The 19,393-nt window shown below is 42.5% G+C and overlaps 1 protein-coding gene across 1 annotated transcript in view; it reads left to right on the forward strand.

The window, feature by feature from the left end:
• The window catches only part of KIF26B (kinesin family member 26B), a 303,527-nt gene that overhangs the window by 239,487 nt on the left and 44,647 nt on the right, over positions 1–19,393 (forward strand). The window contains exons 7-9 of the mRNA XM_056344683.1: positions 1,607–1,869; positions 4,754–4,937; positions 9,679–9,838. Of these exons, the coding sequence (XP_056200658.1) occupies positions 1,607–1,869; positions 4,754–4,937; positions 9,679–9,838 (607 nt within the window). The remainder of the gene's footprint in view (positions 1–1,606; positions 1,870–4,753; positions 4,938–9,678; positions 9,839–19,393) is intronic.

The following is a 19,393-nucleotide window of genomic DNA, read 5'->3' on the forward strand; positions in this document are numbered from 1 at the left end:
TTCAAGTGCTGTGACTGGGCACTTGCAATGTTTGATTTATATTCTATTCCCTAATTAGACAATTCCCTCATTATGAACCTCTTCCTATTCTGTCTCCAACAAATCCTGTTCTAATGATTTACTGAATGTTACCAGTGGGTCAAAGCTCGCACTTTGCAAACGCATCAACAGCATTTCAGGTATTTGTGGAAAGACAATAAAAAGAAGAATCATCATCATTAACACACCATTCTTTTGAAATAAGTGGATTTCAAGAGTAGTCATGGGTTTTGTTCATGCTTATCTACTAGTATTTTGAAAATACTGTATCTGTAATTAAGAGCATTGTATTGTGTGTGTACAATGATCCCTGTTCTTTACCATCTCAAAGAAGCATTACATATATCATTTAAAAGAATAAATCAGTTTTTCAGATGATAAAGAAATCAAGCTGTAATCAGGCCATGATTATCCCAAATTATAGGCAACAAAGACTGGAGAGTCCCGAGTGCTGTAATGCCACCAGCTCGGGTACAATGAAGGGAGCAGGGCCACTGGTCCAACTTACCACAAAGCCCCTCTGGGCCAGCCAGGAGTGACACTTGGATATTGAACCCCCTGTGACCTGCCAAACAGGGGATGGTAAATAAGAAGGAGAAGAAAGCCGCCAGGTAAGTGTCTCACAAGTGCACGGTGCCCTTTAGAGAGGTGGCCCAGCTGGGGCTCTGCTGGAGCAGGAGCTTCGGTGCCTGCACTGCCCTGTGCCACCAGCCACAGGCACACCCGGACCTCGCCACAGGCACGTGCATAGACATACTTTCCTCACTCATCTTTTTCCACAGAGATTCAACATGAGGAAGTCAACAAGGTAAAGAATCCATAAGTATTTGCCTGAAACGGTGTATACCTTTATCATTTGGCTTATAAATTTAGGAGCTTTAGAAAAGTTGTCTAAAAGTGTTATACGTCGTGACACCTAAAGCGGTATCAGATAGTACTGTGTGTCTGTTCATAATCAGCAAACGTTTTAGAGGAGAGACAAGCCAGAGCTATAATTGCAAAGTCAAATGATAGCAAACCAGGGGCAAGTTTTGACCCAGGAGAAACATTTCTTGTTGTGGACACACTTCTGCACTAAAAGAGCACATGCAGCTGTTGGGGTTTTTCTGGATGAAGTTATATCTGTATGATCCTGGGAGCAGGTTTCCAGCAATCCCAACCGAAGCGTAATAGACTGTTTGAAGTAAAATGCTATTCAAAGAACACTAAACGCACAGTAGGGATTTTTAGAGACCATGGCAGTCCTGCCCTGCTCAATTCCCCCCGCCACCCACCCACGGCAGGGGCTACAGTGTTGTGTGGTTGGGACCTGAAGCACCCTGCCTGGGGGATGGGAGATGTCAGGGGAATGCACGAGGAAATGATTTTTGAAAACAGCTCAAGATTTCATCTGCATGTTCCATGTCCTATTTGTCTGCCTGCCTATCTTTCTCCCTTGCTGACTGTCCTTATTGTAATGAAGAAGTCGCTTTCATGAGGCTGTGCAAGATAATCTCTCTTGGCAGAAGGCTGTGAAGGTCCTGGGAGTGATGTTGTTATCTCTTCTCCATCCCCCCATTCCTGACAGGAAAGTCATACACCATGATCGGGAAGGATGATTCCATGCAAAACCTCGGCATAATCCCTTGTGCCATCTCCTGGCTCTTCAAGTTGATTAACGAACGCAAAGAGAAGACGGGAGCCCGCTTCTCGGTCCGAATTTCTGCGGTGGAAGTATGGGGGAAGGAAGAAAATCTGAGAGACCTGTTGTCAGAAGTGGCCACAGGCAGCCTGCAAGATGGCCAGTCCCCAGGTGTCTACCTTTGTGAAGACCCCATTTGTGGCATGCAGGTGAATCCAAGGTTCATTTTACACTGAAACAAGCAATGTGATTTTTTTTTTTTTTTTTCTGTTAAGATGGTTCAAATTCAAGAACTACCCAGAGCATAAAGTTCATAGACTTGAAAGTGTTTACTATAAAACATGCAAGAACTTGATGACCTGCAGCTGCAGGGCCATCTGCTCTCCTGGCCTAAATATTTGTACCTCTGGTATAACTGGTATTGAGCAGGGGCTTGTGTTTGCAATAAAATACGAAAACATTCAGTGCAAACTAAAATTCACCTCATTCTTAAAAAAAAAAAAAAAAAAGGAAAAAGTGTGATCTCTTTTTTGTAAAACAACAAGCTAAAATATTTACAGTACTGCACAAATAGCTGAAGGCCATTAATATGGCTGTTTATCTCTTTATAAACTACATAATTTATAACCTTTTCATTAGCAATGTTGTAGGAAGCATTAATTGCTACTTATTAATTGCTGCCAAGAAATAAATTTGTGAGCTGGGCAAGCCAAGAATAACTCAAACTCTTCTCAGGTTTGGAGGTTTAGCAGGAATGAGTAAGTGGCTGGTGTATTTCCTGGGTAACCACTAGAAAGTCTCAGCAGCCCTATTTTTTCCCCCCTCTTGGTTTGAGGGGAAAAGAACTTATTCTTTTATTTTGCTGTCTCTGAAGGAGTAAATCTGCAGTTTGCGTGAGTAGATGAAGAGGGAGCAAACCAGCAGGATGGAGCTTGAATCCATTCTTTCAACCTTAAAAGCAAAGGCTGCTTCGGGAGAACCTGCAGGACACTGGCTGTCCAAGGCTGGGGAATGGAGGAAGCAGGGAACAGACCTACAGGGTCACGTACCCTATTTCCAGCTCCAAGCGTCTAGAAATCATGATTCACATCCACAAAAGTAATGAGTCATGAGATTTTAAATAGCAAGTAATAAATTTTGTGGTTTATCTCTTTGTGGTTTATGGCTTTTAGACATACTTAGGTCATATTTTCCATTCTTTTCCATTCTACCCAGGGACTACAAAGTTATGTCTTGATTAAAAATAACAATTAAGGTTCTCGTTCTCCCTTGACTCCTGGCTTTAGTGCTGTATGAAAAACATAAGAGTATCACGAGATCTCACCCTCTGGTATCTAGAATGGGTGCAGTCTAGTGAATAAAAGGTGGGAGACTTGAGTCTTCACAGTTCCCATTGGGGTGATAGAAGGGCCAGTTAAGATCTGAATTAGCATATGTAGATTACATCCGTTACATAACCGTGTAACCACTGGCCTCTCCTTCAACTATTCTTTACTAAGGTATTTAAGCACAGCAACAACAATAATAATAAATATCCCATTTGTGTTGCTTATTTTCATTTAGATACAGAACAGCTATATGCAAAATTATTTTAGATCGGTGGAGAAAAGGTAGCTCCATGAGACACCTGTGTATCTCTGCAGTGTAAGATACTGCATCGATTTGCAAGAAAAGAAGCCTTTTATGTGTGTTCACAAGACATAGTGATATTCTGGAGTCCTGTGTCCTACACCTGAATTCTCAAAATGCTCAGATGAAGGGAAGATATTATATTGTAGCCACACAGATACGCAAAATCAGCAGTGTGTGTAGTAAATGAATAATCACCATATGTCATACTGTCTGTCATTGGGCCTTTCCAAGTATGCACATTTTCTTGTTGCTTACATTAGTGAGATCAGCCCACAGACTGGCCTGCCTTCTGCTTGCCTGGTTAACCCCTTCCTGCTCCTCTCCCTCTTTCTAGAGAGAGCTTAGCCTTCAGCTGTGTCACCCCCTCCCATGCACAGTGTTGCCTTTATCCCTCCTCAGGCTGATCAATGGTCAGGAAGAGAAGACAGGAGGACTGTCTTCTTTAGGAGAACCTGACTTCTAGCTGTATTACACAGTAGGGGAACAAACCCTGCAGATGGGAGCTTGTCCCTGTTTTTACACCAGGCAAAACAAGCCTATCCTATGGGCTGCAGGCCATCTCTGCATACTACCAGAACTGATGCCATAAGATCGCACAGTCACATGTCCCTTCCACTGAAAAACTAATCTTGGGTGACACGAAACATGCATGCATTCCTAACATTGCGGGGCGGGGGCGGGGGGGCGGGTAATAATGCCTGCCCTCCTATGCTGTCTATCACTTGAGACAGATAAGAGGAGGCTGGTGACTGGGGTTGAGGTCCAGCAAATGTGACTGTATGTGCATTACCTGCCTTGTTCCCTTTAATGGATTGCCCTGGCTTGTCAGCAGATGCATAAGCTTGTGGTATGAAGGGGCAAAAAAGAGGCTTCTCTTCTGTGCTGCTCCCCACATGCTGTGGGGCTTCAGTCTTGTTATTTATCTGTGGACTGCTCCCTTTTAACACTTTCTGAAGGGTAATGCACAGTCCTGCCCCTGCCCGTCTCCACCAGCTGTTGATTCTGGGATCGGTGTTTCTCACACAATTTTTTTCCCCCCACTTCTGATTATCAGAAGGACATAGTGATTGCCAGAACCAGCAATGCAGGGGGAAAAAAGGCAGTAAAAATAATGAAAATAATGAATAAGTAATAAGCATAAATGGCTTAAAATTCTGGGAAAGCAAAGGAAGAAATTTATGCACCTGTCCGGCCCATGGAACGGTTCCCAGTTTGCTGGGGTTTATGTGTAGCAGCTTCAACCAGAGATACCCCAAGAGAGAACACTCAAAAGCCAGGATTCCATCATGGGGCTCCTGGAGGACATGCTGGTGTCAGGAGGGTCTCATTCCATGGGCACCTCCTCCTTCCTGGTGCCCTCAGATCCAGCGTGCCCACAGTGTGCGCTGACTAAGGGAGGTTGTCTGGTGGTGTTGCTTGTGTGGGAGCTTCTCGGTCATTTCTCCCTTGTCTTAACTGCAGCTTCAGAACCAGAGTGAGCTCCGTGCCCCTACAGCAGAGAAGGCTGCCTTCTTCCTGGATGCTGCCATCGCCTCACGCCGCAGCAGCCAGCGGGACTGCGATGAGGAGGACCACCGCAACTCCCACATGCTCTTCACCCTGCACATCTACCAGTACCGCATGGAGAAGAGCGGCAAAGGAGGAAGTAAGCTGTCCCCTTGCTCCCTTCTGTCCCCTCCAAACCTGACTCAAATGGGCTTTAAACAATATTCTTTAGCCATGAAAATTAGCAGGTTTCTGCATTCAGCACAGGGTGGAGTCATTCATACCAGGCTCTTCACCTGCCTGGTGAAGACCCACCAACAGCCATCAAAGGCCACTGGGGATTATCACCATCACTTCTCAGTTTAATTGCTGTTGTGGAGATACTAACAGTTAGTCCTCAGCACTGTCTGGGCCTCTCTATGTAAAAAAAAAAAAAAAAGATAATTTCCAACTGGCTTTTAACATTATCTTTACCGACAGTGTTGAGGTCATGGAGTAAAATATTGTGGTGATGGGAATTCCTAGCCACCCTCACGTTAGCTGCTCCTCCGGCATCTAAATAGGGCAGTGTGTGTGTGGAAGCTGATGCTGGCAATCCATAAACTGTACCTTTTCATGGAGATACAAAATATTTTAGTTGCCAGCCCAGCTACACGTGTACAAAGGACTCTCGTGGTTCTTTGTAAAGGCTCTGGGCTTTTCAGGTTGCCTTGCTCCCTCTCTTTGCCACAGGTGTTTTCTCTGGCTTGTGTCATTCCTTCCATCTCTCAATTGTAAATGAGGAAAAGATGCTTCCATTCCTACTTATATGTTTTTATATTTTTCAAAGGTTTCATTTGACTTGCACTATTTCTATTTTTTTATTGTATTTATCTTCTGTTCCAAGTCTCCTGGATTGTTTATAACCAGAGATAGAAGTTTGTTTGCTTTTTACTAAGTTCCAGTGATAACAGATTTGTATAATATAAGCACCCCCACCGAAAAAGAAAACTTTCACATTAAAATTCTTTTTTTTTTAATAATCATTTTTTACAGGGGAAAAAATGTTTGTTTGAAAGACACCAGAGACCTCTGCTTCTTTAAATTTGTGGACTTAAGCAATTCTGCAGAAACAGCATATGTTTCAGCTCCTGTCTCTGCATAGGTTATTTGTAATAAGGAATAGATTGCAAGCTATGATGTGCAGTGGGTGAACACCACTGCAGTATTAATGTCTAATGTTCAAATGCAGAAAATTTACATTGTCTGTAGCTACAAGAGAGAAAACCAGAAAGTTGCTCTAAATGGAAATGCAGTTTGCATGTGTTTAAGTAATAACGCCTGTGGAACTGGCAGGCAGAAATCTCAATTAACTGAAGGTTTCTTAATTAACCACTCTGCGGTGGAAAGGAAGACTGAATGCTCAGACAGACTGCTTCATAGGAATAAAGATGGCTGATTTTGAGGGAATTATTAATCCTCCATGCTTTTTACTGCATGCATGTACATGTATGCACAGTCCTTTTCTACTGTTTTCAAACACAATTAATCAAAGGGAAAATTTATTTTCCTGTGGCTATAATGACTCATTTTCAAAAAATGAGACATGATCCTGTTGGATTATAATATGGCATGCTTTACGCACTGCCTTTAGTTATATCTTTGTCTTGTGGCCACACCACCTCCTGTCTTCAAGTTCCCATATCTGAGTGGCCTCACAAGCCAGGCAGGGTCAGATCTCACTGATAATTGAATGAGGGGGGAATTCCAGCTGCTCCGAAAGGGCGCCTAGTGATTACCACTGGCTCCTGCTGTAATGAAGGACTTTTCAGAAAAAAAAAACCACAAAAAACCCCCACGTGAAGATAGTAGAGATACATAGATTCCAGTAACAGGATTAAAAAAGGAGAGGGGAAAAAAAAACCCAAAAAAACCCCCCAAAGAAACAGCTTCTAAAGCACAAGAGATTAAAGGGTTGGCCAACGTTATGATTTTAGTATAAAATGACTTAGAATAACGCATTGGTATTGTACTTACCTCCTTGTTAGATTCATTACCAGGAATGTCATGAAGCAGGCTCAGCACCACTGAAATAAATGGCATTGTGGCAGAGCTGGCACCATCATTTTTCACCTGTCAGCTCTCCGAAGCCTCTGTGGCCACAGACAAAACCAAGTGTCAGGGTGTTCCACTTCTTTTCTCTATAGCTGCCAGGCACATTAGTGGAGAACTTGCCTAATAACTTCATTTTCAGATCAAGCAAGTAGATCTGCCATCCTAAACATGTCTGTCTTTGACTTGTAAACTAAATAAGAAGAAAAAATCCGGTTATTTCTCTTAATTCTAGATTTCCTCAGCCTCTGTAATTGGAGTGTCTTTGGAAACAATATGACTGTGATTTTGAAGGGCAGTGATTTTTTCAATTTTCTTTCATTTCCCCAATGTCCGGTAATCTTAGCAACAGAAATATTTATTGTATATAATTCAGTCAAGTCACCTGCAGTCATTTTCAGTAGCCGCTAAACACATTTTGTTTTTCAAAGGAAATCACTGGGGGATACTAAAAAAAAGGTAGTTTCAGCTTTCTGAGTGTAGCAGTCTTAGAGGACTCAGGGACTCCACAGTCTAATTGCTTTAAGGACTTTTAGCATTGAGGCAAAAGTGCTCCACGAATGTTGCAGAGTGAAAGGGCAGCTGCCTGGATGGGTCCCAGGGCAGCCTGACCTTCCGCAGTGAGTGCGGGAGCCCGTCGTGCCTCTGGATGCTTCCCCATGAGAAGTGTCCCACCTCTTCCCACCACTCGGAGCACGGTGCTGAAACTTCCACGGACACCTTTCATGGGTTGTCGTGTAATCTGTGTTTTGAATGCCTAGCCACCAACATTAATTTTAATCAGATGTCAATCCTTCACTTCTGTTTCGTGATACTCAGCATGACTTAACCAATGTCACAGTATAATTTAATACATGGAAATCCTCTGTTGCCTAATACCTGATGTAGCTGAAGAACTGACAGGACTTGAAAGAAGCCCAAGTTATTGTATTTTAAGAATTGTTGACAGAGATGCTGGCTACATTTTTGGAATATTATTCTCAAATCCCATAGCAGAAACCACTTTCAGAAAAAGTCTTCTCTATTTGTTCTTTTCTTTTCTTTCTTCTTTCTTTTTTTTTCTCTCTCTGCTTTTCTTTGTTTTTCTTTGCTTCTCTTTGCTTTTCTTTCTCTTTGTTTCTTTTGTCTTTTATCATAAAAAATCTACTTGTTTTATTGTTGTTCATTTTAATTAGCTATCACCTACAATTACAGCATTGTATGTAACACATTGTACAGAAAGGATGGATATTTTTACAGAATGTTTAGCATCATGCAAGATGCCAGGCAGTAAGACTAACCAGTGAGCCCTGTGTTTTGCAGTGCTTGCAAAATGAAATCCCTCTCTCATTTTTTTCAGTGTAAGTTAACATGTTTTAAGTTACAGCTAATAGTGACGTGTATCTTTAGGAGCCATATATTTTCTAAGTTTTATATGCATTTTTCATAGTAGACTTTCTGTGAGCAAATCTGCAAAATGATATGATTGTGTATCACCTGTTTATATGCAGAAGTTTTACCAAGTGTCTTCTTCACATCTCTGTGTAAGCTTGTTTCCTTCTTCCTCCTATGGCACCTACACACCTGTGTACCATGGCATGGTACCACAGCTACTGAATGCAGGGTCATTGAAAAAACATACTTCCGGTTGATAAGACATTTCCAAATTAAATGTATCTGGAAAATACTTTTCTAAGGTCCCCATCATGCAGTTTCTCCCATCACCATCTTTCCTTGTGAACTGATCTTCCCCCACTGCTCATACATTTCTTTACCAGATGCATAAGCTGAGGTCCTGTGTCAAAATGACTGTGAATATATTTGCATAGAGGTAAACTCTGATGTGAAAGTATTTCCACTCCTGTTTGAGTTATGTGTTGTCCTCAAATAGTGCTCTGAACTATTGAGTTAAGATCCTAGAACTAAAACTGCCTTTTCCTACAGATTGCTTCTAAATTAACTCTCGAGAATAGGGAGGAGTGGTCAAGAGCAGACGCAGAAAAACCCAGCTAGGGAATTGTCTTGAGGGAGTAGAGAACTAGAAGCACTTCTGTAAAGCCTATAGAATCCCTGTCCTGGGTTCACAAGCATAGCTTTTGAAGAGATCAAATGTCAGCTCATCTTGATTTTTCAACTTTAGCACCTTTTCACATTAAAGGTAGTGTGTTGATACAGAGAAAACAAGGAAAAACACGGGGATCCACTGACAGTTTTACAGGAACAATTTTCAGAGCAGGGCAGTGTGTTGACAGTCCGTTACCCATGGCATGGCAAACCTTCTCTTAGCCCAAATGCAAATGTAGAAGTATATCGATTTAAACCAAAGCTGAAAGTCCCGCTGATGCCACAGATTCTTCTGACGATCAAGATGGGAAAGATAAGAGAGGCTACCACAGGGCCAATGTTCACCAAGCAGCAATTCCCAGCCTGGAGTTTTCTGGGCAGAGGAAGAGAAATGACAGAGACAAAACAGAGCCAACTCAGGTACAGGCTAACAGAGCTGTATTAAAAAAAAAAGGGGGGGGGGGGGGGGGGGGGGGGAAACACCCAAAACAACAAAAACCCACAATGATCACTCACAAAGTGAAATCTGCGGGAGCTGGTGAGTACTGAAAGCCTCAGCAATTTGTAAGCTAGTCTGGAGTGGACAGTGATGTGCAGCAATCAAAGCTGACAGCGAGTTAACAGAACCCCCACCGTCTGTTGCTGCTGACACAAATTAGGAGAAGTTTCTGGGCTGTGTTCCTCTTTGCAGGTGGTGGCCAGGCTTCTGCCTTGCTGAGAGGCTGCTGCTGGAGTCCCACGCTAACTGTTCGTTTTGTTTGTGGCAGTGTCGGGAGGTCGCAGCCGCTTGCACCTGATTGACCTGGGGAGCTGCGTGAAAGTGCTCAGCAAAAACCGGGAGGGCAGCCCTGCCCTCTGCCTCTCCTTGTCAGCACTGGGCAACGTCATCCTCGCTCTAGTCAACGGAAGCAAGCACATCCCATACAAGTAAGTGGTGTTCTGTGTCACACCTAGCGAGAGATGCTTGCTAGCAGTTGGTTTGCCTGGGTTTGAGGCAGGCTCCAGGTAAGCAGCAGTGGTGCAGCCCTCCTGAGGTACAGCAAAACCTGCCTGAGGTTCAGCACCACCTGATGCTGAACACAGCTGCACTGTGTCTGATATTCAGGTCTCACAGGAAGAAACCTGCTAGAATAGGACCTAGGTGTCTTAAAGATCTTCAGGCTCAAAATTCAGCACGTTAGGATTTTGTTCTCTAGGACTGTTCAAAGATATTTTGAATGTTTCAAAGCATCTGAGAGCCGGTTCCGTATTTGCTTTGCAAGCATTGTTGCCATAATGCAGCCCTATACAGAAAATCATTTTGCTGGCCATTGTTTGGAATTCAGTTTCTTGAAGACACATGTTGCAATGAGCATGCATGCTTGTCATGAGATCCCCTCTGTGATCCAAGGTTATTTTACATTTTATTGTGGTATGGTTGGAATCTCAGTGTCAGCCTTTCACTTGCAAAAAAGTATGAGGCATTATTTCCCATGCTAGACAACAGGTGGCCTTGGCTACTGCAGGTGACTTCGGGAAAAGGAGCGGAGTTGCTCACCTGGTGGGTATGTTTTGTACTCACGTCTCTTTGGCATCATCTCACTCCGTTTGTGCAGGTCTGAAAGCAAGCTTGGATTCATTACCCAGCCCATTTAGTCATACAGGCTTCCTACTGAGCAGATGTGGTGGATGGTGCTGGTTTTCTCTAGCCTATAGCCTGGGGAGTAGCAACTAGCATCACAGGGGCAGCTTACAGGAGCATCTTATAATTGAACTGCTAATGAATGTCACCATTGGTGAAGGACATGTACATGAGATCTGGAGTTAGGAACAACGGGATGACAGGAAAACCGAACCAAGTCATTCACAGAGCCTGTTTCAGTCCATACATTTTACCCTTCTTATCATTTTAAGGGCTGTAAACATGCTTGTTTTCTCATATTCATTCAAGATTGCAAGGTACTGACAAGTTTTCTTCTATGGTTTTCATATTTTCATTTTGGAAAATAAAAAAGAATTGAGATTGGCTATAATTTAATTTTTCTTCTAACATTTATTTTCCAAAATTATTTGGCAGTCTGGCTTAAAACCGGCTTTCTGGAAACATTTCTGTTCCTGGAGCTCACTCAGACTGAAATTCAGTTAAGGGGCAACCAAATTTGTACGTAGAAATGTTCATCAGCTGTTTGTTGGACTGTGCACCTAGTCACAGTGTGAAAATAGCTTGAACTCTGCACTGCACAAAGCGTAGCTCAAACTCTGCTTATCAAACTCTGTCTTCCTTCCTGCTAGATGTTATGGATTGAAGGGAAGGCCAGCTGTTGGAATAGAAAAAATGATGTTAATGATGCTCCCTAGGTTAGAAGTAAACATACAAGGGATAGTTACCAAAGACAACAGCTGTCCTTCCTGGCAGTGGCTGACTGGGAGAAAATCGTCTTGTCTTCAAGACAAGGTCTTCAAGACCAAATTTGTCTTCTACTTGCTGCTTCCCAGTCTCTGCTGGGATTCCTGTCTGTTGCACTCCAAGCTTACACAGCCAGGGGGGCCGGCGTACTCGCCCATCACTGTCTGTGCTGCTGAAAGCCGATAAAAGCTCTCTTATGGCCAGCATCTCCTCTTGAGTTCACTCCTATAAGAGAAGATACTATAAATCATAAATATAGAGAAGTGGTCAGTCATCTATAAATCACAGCCAACCTCTCTGTTTCTAAGGAGGACTTTTAAAATGTAATTTGAAAAACATACTGGCATACTTAGGAGCAAGTTTTGTTCACATCTTGCCAAGAAGAGTCCAGAAAGCATTTTTTCCCTAAAGTGATCTATTCACGAGCAACGGAAATAAGAGTCTTGGTGGCTGGGTGAGCGCAAATGCTACTTGCTCAGTGACCCAGCGGTGCAGGCGTGTGCTGCTCCTCGGTGCAGAAGGGAGGCAGGCGGGGGTATATGTGTGTGCTGCATTGTGGAAGCTGAGCATCCTATAGACTGATGTGATACATGTTCGGTGGCACCTCCTTTTCAGAGCAGCGGCTAGCCTATATAGCTGATATCACTTCCCTTTCTTTAAGGGTGTTGTTGTTGATTATTAAGGATAAAATTAAAATTTTAATAACTGCCTTTTTTGAATGGGACTGAAGGAAAACAACAGAAGTGTTTTCTTATGTGACAGCATTGCACGTTGCGTGGGTGGTCTCAGCAAATTTCCATAGAGCAGCAGACAAAATGGAGCATCTTTTCTTTATCCGAGCTGTTGAACAGCCATTAAGTATCTTATGGCAGCCTGTCAGTTGGCACTGTATCGCTTCCCGGGAGCCTGGGAACTCACCATTTCATAGACATCAGGTTTTCTCTTACTGCAGAAACGCAGTTCTCTAAACGCTGAGAGGCTGCAGGTCTTAAACTCCCTTCAGTGCAGTATCCAGCTTCATCTCCGCAGGTAGTAGTTGTAGGGAAAAGCTTGTTCAGATTCATAGCTGGTACCAGATGCTACTGGATTGCCTTCTGTGGGCTGTGTGTTTATGCCAGGGAGGAATTTGCCTCTCTGCCTGCAGTTTCTATGAAAAACACATGCTGCTGTTCAGTGCATTTTGCAATTTTTTTTCTTACCCATAAGGCTAAGCCTTGGAAGCCATTAAATTAGAATCTTGCTCCCTTGGGGACACCCTTCCTCCCCCAACACACACACACACACATGTAACAGAGATTAACATTAGCTTTAGCAGGGACTTGGCTGCTAAAGTTGTAAGAAAGTAATGTAGAAATTCTCAGACATCAAACAGTACGGGCTGATATGCTTCAGGATCTTGTTGGGCATTCAAGTTACATTCCACAGGGGTCTGAAAAATGGGCAAGATCCCCCATAAAGGGCAACCGCATGCAGTGAGTGAGTGGCCAGGCTGTGATTTCTTGTTTGTCTCTTCCGCATATGTACTTATAATCTGTCTCTAATATCTCAGTATCTCTTTGTCACTATCAATGTCCAGACCTATGCGGTACCTTCCTAAGCACATCATTCTGTTGTGGTGTGAACCAGTGTGTTCATCTAGCTCAGTATGTTATGTAAAAATAGAATTTTTAATTTGACTTCAATACGTTGCCATTTAATGTCACCAGTTTCTTTTGCTCTTGAGTGACGAGCAAACCCCTCAAAAGACTGGGCAAGAATTATTTTCTCTGGAGCCCTGTCAAATGTCCTCATAAAAGTTGGAAAGGGGCACGTGCAAGGCTGAGGAAGAGCAAAGGAGTTTGCTCCTGCTACAGGCGCAGGGCTTTGCTGAGCTGCAGGAATTGTTAGTGCCATTTTATTTTTTTAACACCATTTCAGCTTTACATTAGTGCTGCATTATTTGCCTCTGATTTCCAAGATGAATGTGTTTTAAACCCTCAAATGAACACCCATTTACACAAACTCCAGATACTGGTTTATATAGCTCACTATTCAAAAATTACTCCAGTTGCTAAGCAACAGGGGTGGTGATAATTCATGGTAATGCTGTTTTGGAAATAATCATTTTTATACATTTTAATGACTATGAGAATGTAAGAAAACTGTTTAGAAAAGTGCAAGGCTGTATGAATTTCTCTTTCCGAAATTGTTGCTTGTTTTATTTAATAGGCTTCTCTCTTAATGTGCACTCCCAATGTGCTAGCGTTTCTGGAAGCATCCTATATTTTGAACTACATGCTTATGCTTATCCAAGGAGGGAGTCTTGTCTGTAAAATAGATGGGCAGGAGTCAAAAGCATGAGTTTTATTCTTGGCGCTTCTGCTTCTCTGTCGTACGGTTGCAGTTTGTCCCAGGTCTTACATGCTGGTATTGTTTGGGGTTTTTTTTAATCCTATCTGTAGAAAGTAAATGATATTAAGTGACTGGTGCAAGGTTGCACAGGAGGCTTAGTGGCAGAGCCACCATGTTTTAAGATCTAATCTGGTGCTTAAACCATGGGCTAATCCATTCGTTCTTTCTGCATGACCTTTGGAAAATAATTTATTTCTGTATTTATTTATTTATTCCATTTATAAAACTGAACTAGAAAAAATCAAAGTAGGAATTTGTAAAGGGCATTGCGAGTTGGCAAAAAGCACTACTTACATTTTAACTGTTGGTAGGACTCTGTTGACTTATTTTCTTATATTTTTTAGAGTTAAGGACTCACATAGTTGGTCCTAATGAAATAAAAATTCTGTTTTTCGTTGGTCAAGGGTAGACTAATACTGCTTTTAAGCGAAGAGGAGAAAATAATTATGGATTATAGTACGGTGGTATAAAAGATGAGTTTAAAGAATATGCTGTATATCAGATATTTTCTTTAAATTGCTAGTTAATCATTGGAGTAAAACGACAATAAGGTTTGGATGGATCCAGTAATTCAGATTCTTTTCTTGATTAAATGGGTGTATCTGTCTGCAGTTGTTCCATCTATGTGAAAAAAATTGCGTGAAGAGATCTGGGAACCCAGGTTCGTTTATACATCTTGCCTTTGCATTTATAGCATGAATGAAGTTATTTTTCTCAGAAGAAATGTCAGTGGAAACTTTTCAGGAAGAAGTAAGGAAAGCTAAAACCCAGTTCACAATACAATTCTTGTACAACAACTAGTATTAGTACTGAGAATTTTATCCTTATTTATGAGCCTGAACTAAGTCTTAGTTTTGTGGGATTCACACAACTGCGTCTGCTTACTAGGCCTAGGAATTTAATGCCAAAATTGAACTATGTGCCCAATGAGCCATCTGTTTAATGGTTACTTCATCAGTGCCTAAGCCTAAAGTGATTTATGGTTTTTAACTGAGAAATTTCAATCAGTTTTGCTTTCCACTGCTCCATCTACTAGTCTTCTGATCCTTGCTTTTGCTTCTTCTCAATGAGAACATGGTACAAAGACCACAGAGAGCCTCAGCAAATGTGTGGTGCTGCCTTTGGAACCTCTAATCTTTCTGTGTTAATTTAGCATTGAATATATTAGAAAAGGGTGAAGAAATTTTTGCTCTTCTACTTGTGGAAATGTGAGAGCAGAAGGAGGAGAAATATTGACAATGAGGACAGATGAAACAGAATTACAGGACTGGAAAATGGCCCAAAATGAATGGGAGACATCCGAGATAACATGGAGAGGAGACAACAATCCACAGAGAAGAACTGGGAAGCAAAAGAAAAAGAAATGAGCCCATTCAAAAAGAGGAATAAGCCTAAGAAACACCCCTGAATGTTCCAGTTGTAGAGGAGTGTTCAATGGAGACTTTGTTGAATGTGAAATAGTTCCTAATTAGCTATCAAAAACATGAGCTGCTCAGAAACAAAAGACTTTTTCCATGTTGTTGGCAGCCAGGTCATATGGACCAGAGCCTTGGCTAGCAGAAGCTGAAGCCACTGGAGCGATGCCATATGATACCAGCTGAGGACCTGGCCTTAGGCACTTGCTCTTTGACACTAGCCAGAGTGCTCTGGCAACGTGGAAGAGCGATGCGGTTGCCAGCAAGAGCACTGAAACACCATCAGCGTGGCTATAACGAGGACTTGGAGCATCTGGCAATCACTTACACCTATGAGGTTTTTCTGTAGATGACAGTTTTACTAGGTTGGATTTCTGACAATTTTTTTCTTGATTCCAGGGAACTACATAAAATAGATGGAATCAGGGATGCACAGTCTGTGAATGTAGGAAAGCTTCTTGCATGTTATTAGTTTAATCTGCAACTCAGGAGCATGAGGATAACAGATTTTGCATGCTCCAGCAATCGCTGTTGTAGTGTTCGTCAACAATGCACTTTATTGTAGGACAGTTTGCACAGCTGATAGTGCAGATTTGAGCTTTATCTGCACATGTCTTACAGTACTGTGTTTCATCAAGTTAATGAGAGATAGTAGACAAAATCCTCAAGGAAAGCTCCGGTGGAGCTGCCATTCCCCAGCTTTGGGTTTTCAACTCAGCCCTGCCAGGCTGGTAATGTGATAATAATTGGAGCAGAGATGTCTGCAATGCACGTGTAGTGAGTGTGGGTGAGTAGGTTGAATTCTTGAGCCCGATCCCCTGTCACACCAGCATTGCAACAGACTTTAGCCAACATGGCTCCATTCTGTACAAGTGTTGAAGTGGAAAGGATCAGGCCTCACGATGCTCTTTGAACCTCTCAATGAATTACCGCTCTACAGATACTGTAACAAGCAAATAATGATGGACCGCAAAATGAAATGAGAAGGGAAGTGCTTGTGGTTTAGAGTCAGATTTAATAGCAATTACTAATTGCATTTAAATAGTCTTTCCTATCAGTGGCAGATAGCTGCATCGGGGAAGGACATGACGTTGGTCCCGGGCCAGCACAGACGTGACTGGTAATGAACAGCAATCCAGTAGTGTGCAGTTATTGCTGAAATATAACTTGAGTAAGACCCAAATAGGCCATCGTGGTCATTTCATATAAAAATGAATCTGTACTTAATTCATTAAAATGCCATTTTGAACCTTCAGTCAGGGTATCCAGCAGTTTATTCTCACCTGTTCCACCACTGGTTCAGGCTCAATTGAACATTAATACATTTTCTCCTATGGAAATGTGGTGATAATTCATTTCATGTATAATTGAACAATTTTTAAATAGTCATATTCTTGGAATAACTAGCTCTTGTGCAGTGCAGCAAATTATCAGAAAGCATGTAGTAATGTTTATTAGCCTTACTCCGCGGTATTGGTTCTCTCTGGTTTCTTGAACAGCTGCATACGGATATGATCTGTGAAATTAACTTTTGTTTCCCTACTGATCCTTCTTTCCCTGCACAAACCCAGTATGACTCAGGGCAAGAGAGCAGAGACATCCCGCTGCCGACACCCAAAGGAAACAGTTGTTCCTTCCATCCTGCCAGGATTGTAGCCCCTTGTTCGGAGCTGGGCATCTCATTGCTACAAAGAGGTTACGGGCTGCAGAGAATTTTAAAGAGAAGCAAGAAGAGTTATGAACAGTCGGAGATGAAAGGGTTACTCACCTGGAAGAACATCGTGACAGAAATAAATCTTCATAGCTTGCAGGGAAAAGGAGACCTCTGAGAGGGGAGATGACAACTACTCTAGTATTTCAAGGGTGTGAATACACACAGGAGGAGAGAACTGTTTCTGATGAGACAGTGGCAGAACGGTTCCTTATCCTTAAGTAATGAGGCAGAGGAATATAAACTTGAAAGCAAGCTAACAGTGATTCCTGCAAGACAATGGAATAACTTCCTGAGAGCTGAAGCAAATACTCCATTGGCAGAATGACTTAAAAGCAAAATAAACATGTAACAACCAAATATTAATTAACGGTTATATAATAAACAGGTCCTGCTTGGTTAGGGGCTAGGCTTACGCAATTTCAGTGCAGAGTTCTGGGTCCAAATCACCAGCAATTTTCAATAGCTGTGCTTCCATTTTGATAATTTATCTTCATCCTTGTTCGCAAAGGGTTTGCACACGGCAGGCAGTTATACAAAGAGACAATAAAATATGTTCTGGTGTGTCTACTAGATTCTCCTCTGCTTTTAGGAGTCTGAAAACTAGCAGTCAGCCTGATTGTTACATTTGCAGGGCGAAAGAAACCCAGAATGTCTCAGTGGTGTCTTTCTCAAGTATCTAACAGGGATATGGATGTCCAGCCCATTTCTGTGCCGGATGACTTAACTCTGTTAACCTCTTTAAGGTCTCTTTCTCTTTGAATTGCAAAAGCAAGTTCTCCCGGTGCTTGATCCAAAACTCAGTGTAAGTCAATAGAAATCTTTTTATTGGGCTTTGGCTTAAGCTCACAGATTAGAAAACATGCTTATATCTAATTAGATGAGATAATCCTCAAATCCTTGCTAAAGGATATTGTATACCGTAGTTCACGTTCAATATTTGGTGATTAACAGCTTATTTGTTGAAAGAGGCAGTATGTGCTGAAGTGTTACCTAGCGTTGAGTTTGTTTGGGATTGCAAGGGATGTGATTGATGGGATTGGTGAATGTGAGAACTGGATATGTACAATCATCTATTGACTGGTTGCAAATGAGTGCAAAAAACCCTCATGTGACCATGAATTTGGAGCTCAAGAAGGTTGTACAGGAGCTTGTCACATAAGCAGGGATTGGTGACTACTGAAGTGGCACAAGCAGGACTATTTTTTTTCAACCTTAACTGAAAAATGAACAAAAACATGGTTTACATTTCTGGGCAAATATTTGAACAATTTTTCTGTCTTTTATTTCTTGGACTGTATTTGACACCACCCCCTCAACAGAGCAACAGGCCCTAGAAACTTTGAAGAGATCTGTGAGGTTGTAAGCAGGGAGTATTTCAGCCAGTTTGCCATGTTGCTTCAAGCGTGTTTGAATGGCATTGCCACTGCAAGATGGCTTTTTTTCCATACAAACTTTTACCGAAGTTCTTATTTTCCTGACATTTTTGAGAGGAAAGCAATGAAGACAACCCTCTTGTGCTCTTCAGATACCAGCTAGCTTCTTCTGGATGATCAAAGTTCTCTGGCTGAAGGTTGCCTCCAGGCCTGTGCACAATGAACAGATGTGAAGTGAATTTTTTAAAATATGCATTGGCTTTAAAAACTTAAGCAGGCTGGTTAGAGCTATCTTCTGAAATATTAAAATTATCTCCCTCTCCTGCTGCAGAATGAGCTCATTAGATTATTTTGATTTTCTAAATTTTGTCTGTTTATAAATGCCATCAGGTGACATGCTTTCTAGCAATATGTGACTAGACTCAGTAAATTTAATTTCAGACAGCAGGTTTAACTCTTTTAGCTGTATTTTATCTCATCACTCCATCAGCAAAACTGTTCTACCTGCCGTATTTAAAATTATTTTCCAATGATTTCTTTTTGAGGGGTGCGGGGAGTTGTTTCTCTCCCTATTCCTTAGTTTGTGCTCTTGGGCAGAAATGAAGCTTCACTCATTTTGAAAATGAGTGGCAGAACGTAAGCCCATGCTGAAACATCAGTTCTTAGGTGCTCTGGGTGGTTCTGAAGAGCAGAGTGCGGGGTGGCAGAACAGTGGCGGTGGCTGGTTTGGGTGCTGTTACAAACCTGGGAGCTATGGAGATAGAGTCTTCAGCCTCTGTAGATAGAACAACAGGAGAAAGTGGGAAGCTGGCATAGAGGTGTCGGGATATGGGGGCTTGGAAAAGGACGCACAACGCATTATAGTCTGCAGGAGTGGGTGCTCTCACTGATCGAAGTGGCTTCTCCGGCTTCTCCGCTGCCCTCGCCCCAGGCAGCTGGCACAGCCTGCAGCTTTCCTGGGTGTGCTGCCTGCCCTCAGCGGGAGCTCCGCAGGGCGGGGGTCTCACGGGAGCTCCGCAGGGCAGGGGTCTCATGTAGCTCCTGTGTCCCTGCGGCACCTTGGGCTGCACTAGCACCTGCACCGCTCAGCCCGGAGGCAGCTGCAGCACAGCCAAGGGGAGCCACTGGCAGGGTGAAGCTGTTACAAAGCACTTCATCATCTCTGTGCAGGTGGGACCTGAGGCTCCTTGGAGCAGGCTTTTA

This window comes from Falco biarmicus, chromosome 6 (assembly GCF_023638135.1).
Source record: "Falco biarmicus isolate bFalBia1 chromosome 6, bFalBia1.pri, whole genome shotgun sequence".
In the NCBI taxonomy this organism is placed as follows: Eukaryota; Metazoa; Chordata; class Aves; order Falconiformes; family Falconidae; genus Falco; species Falco biarmicus.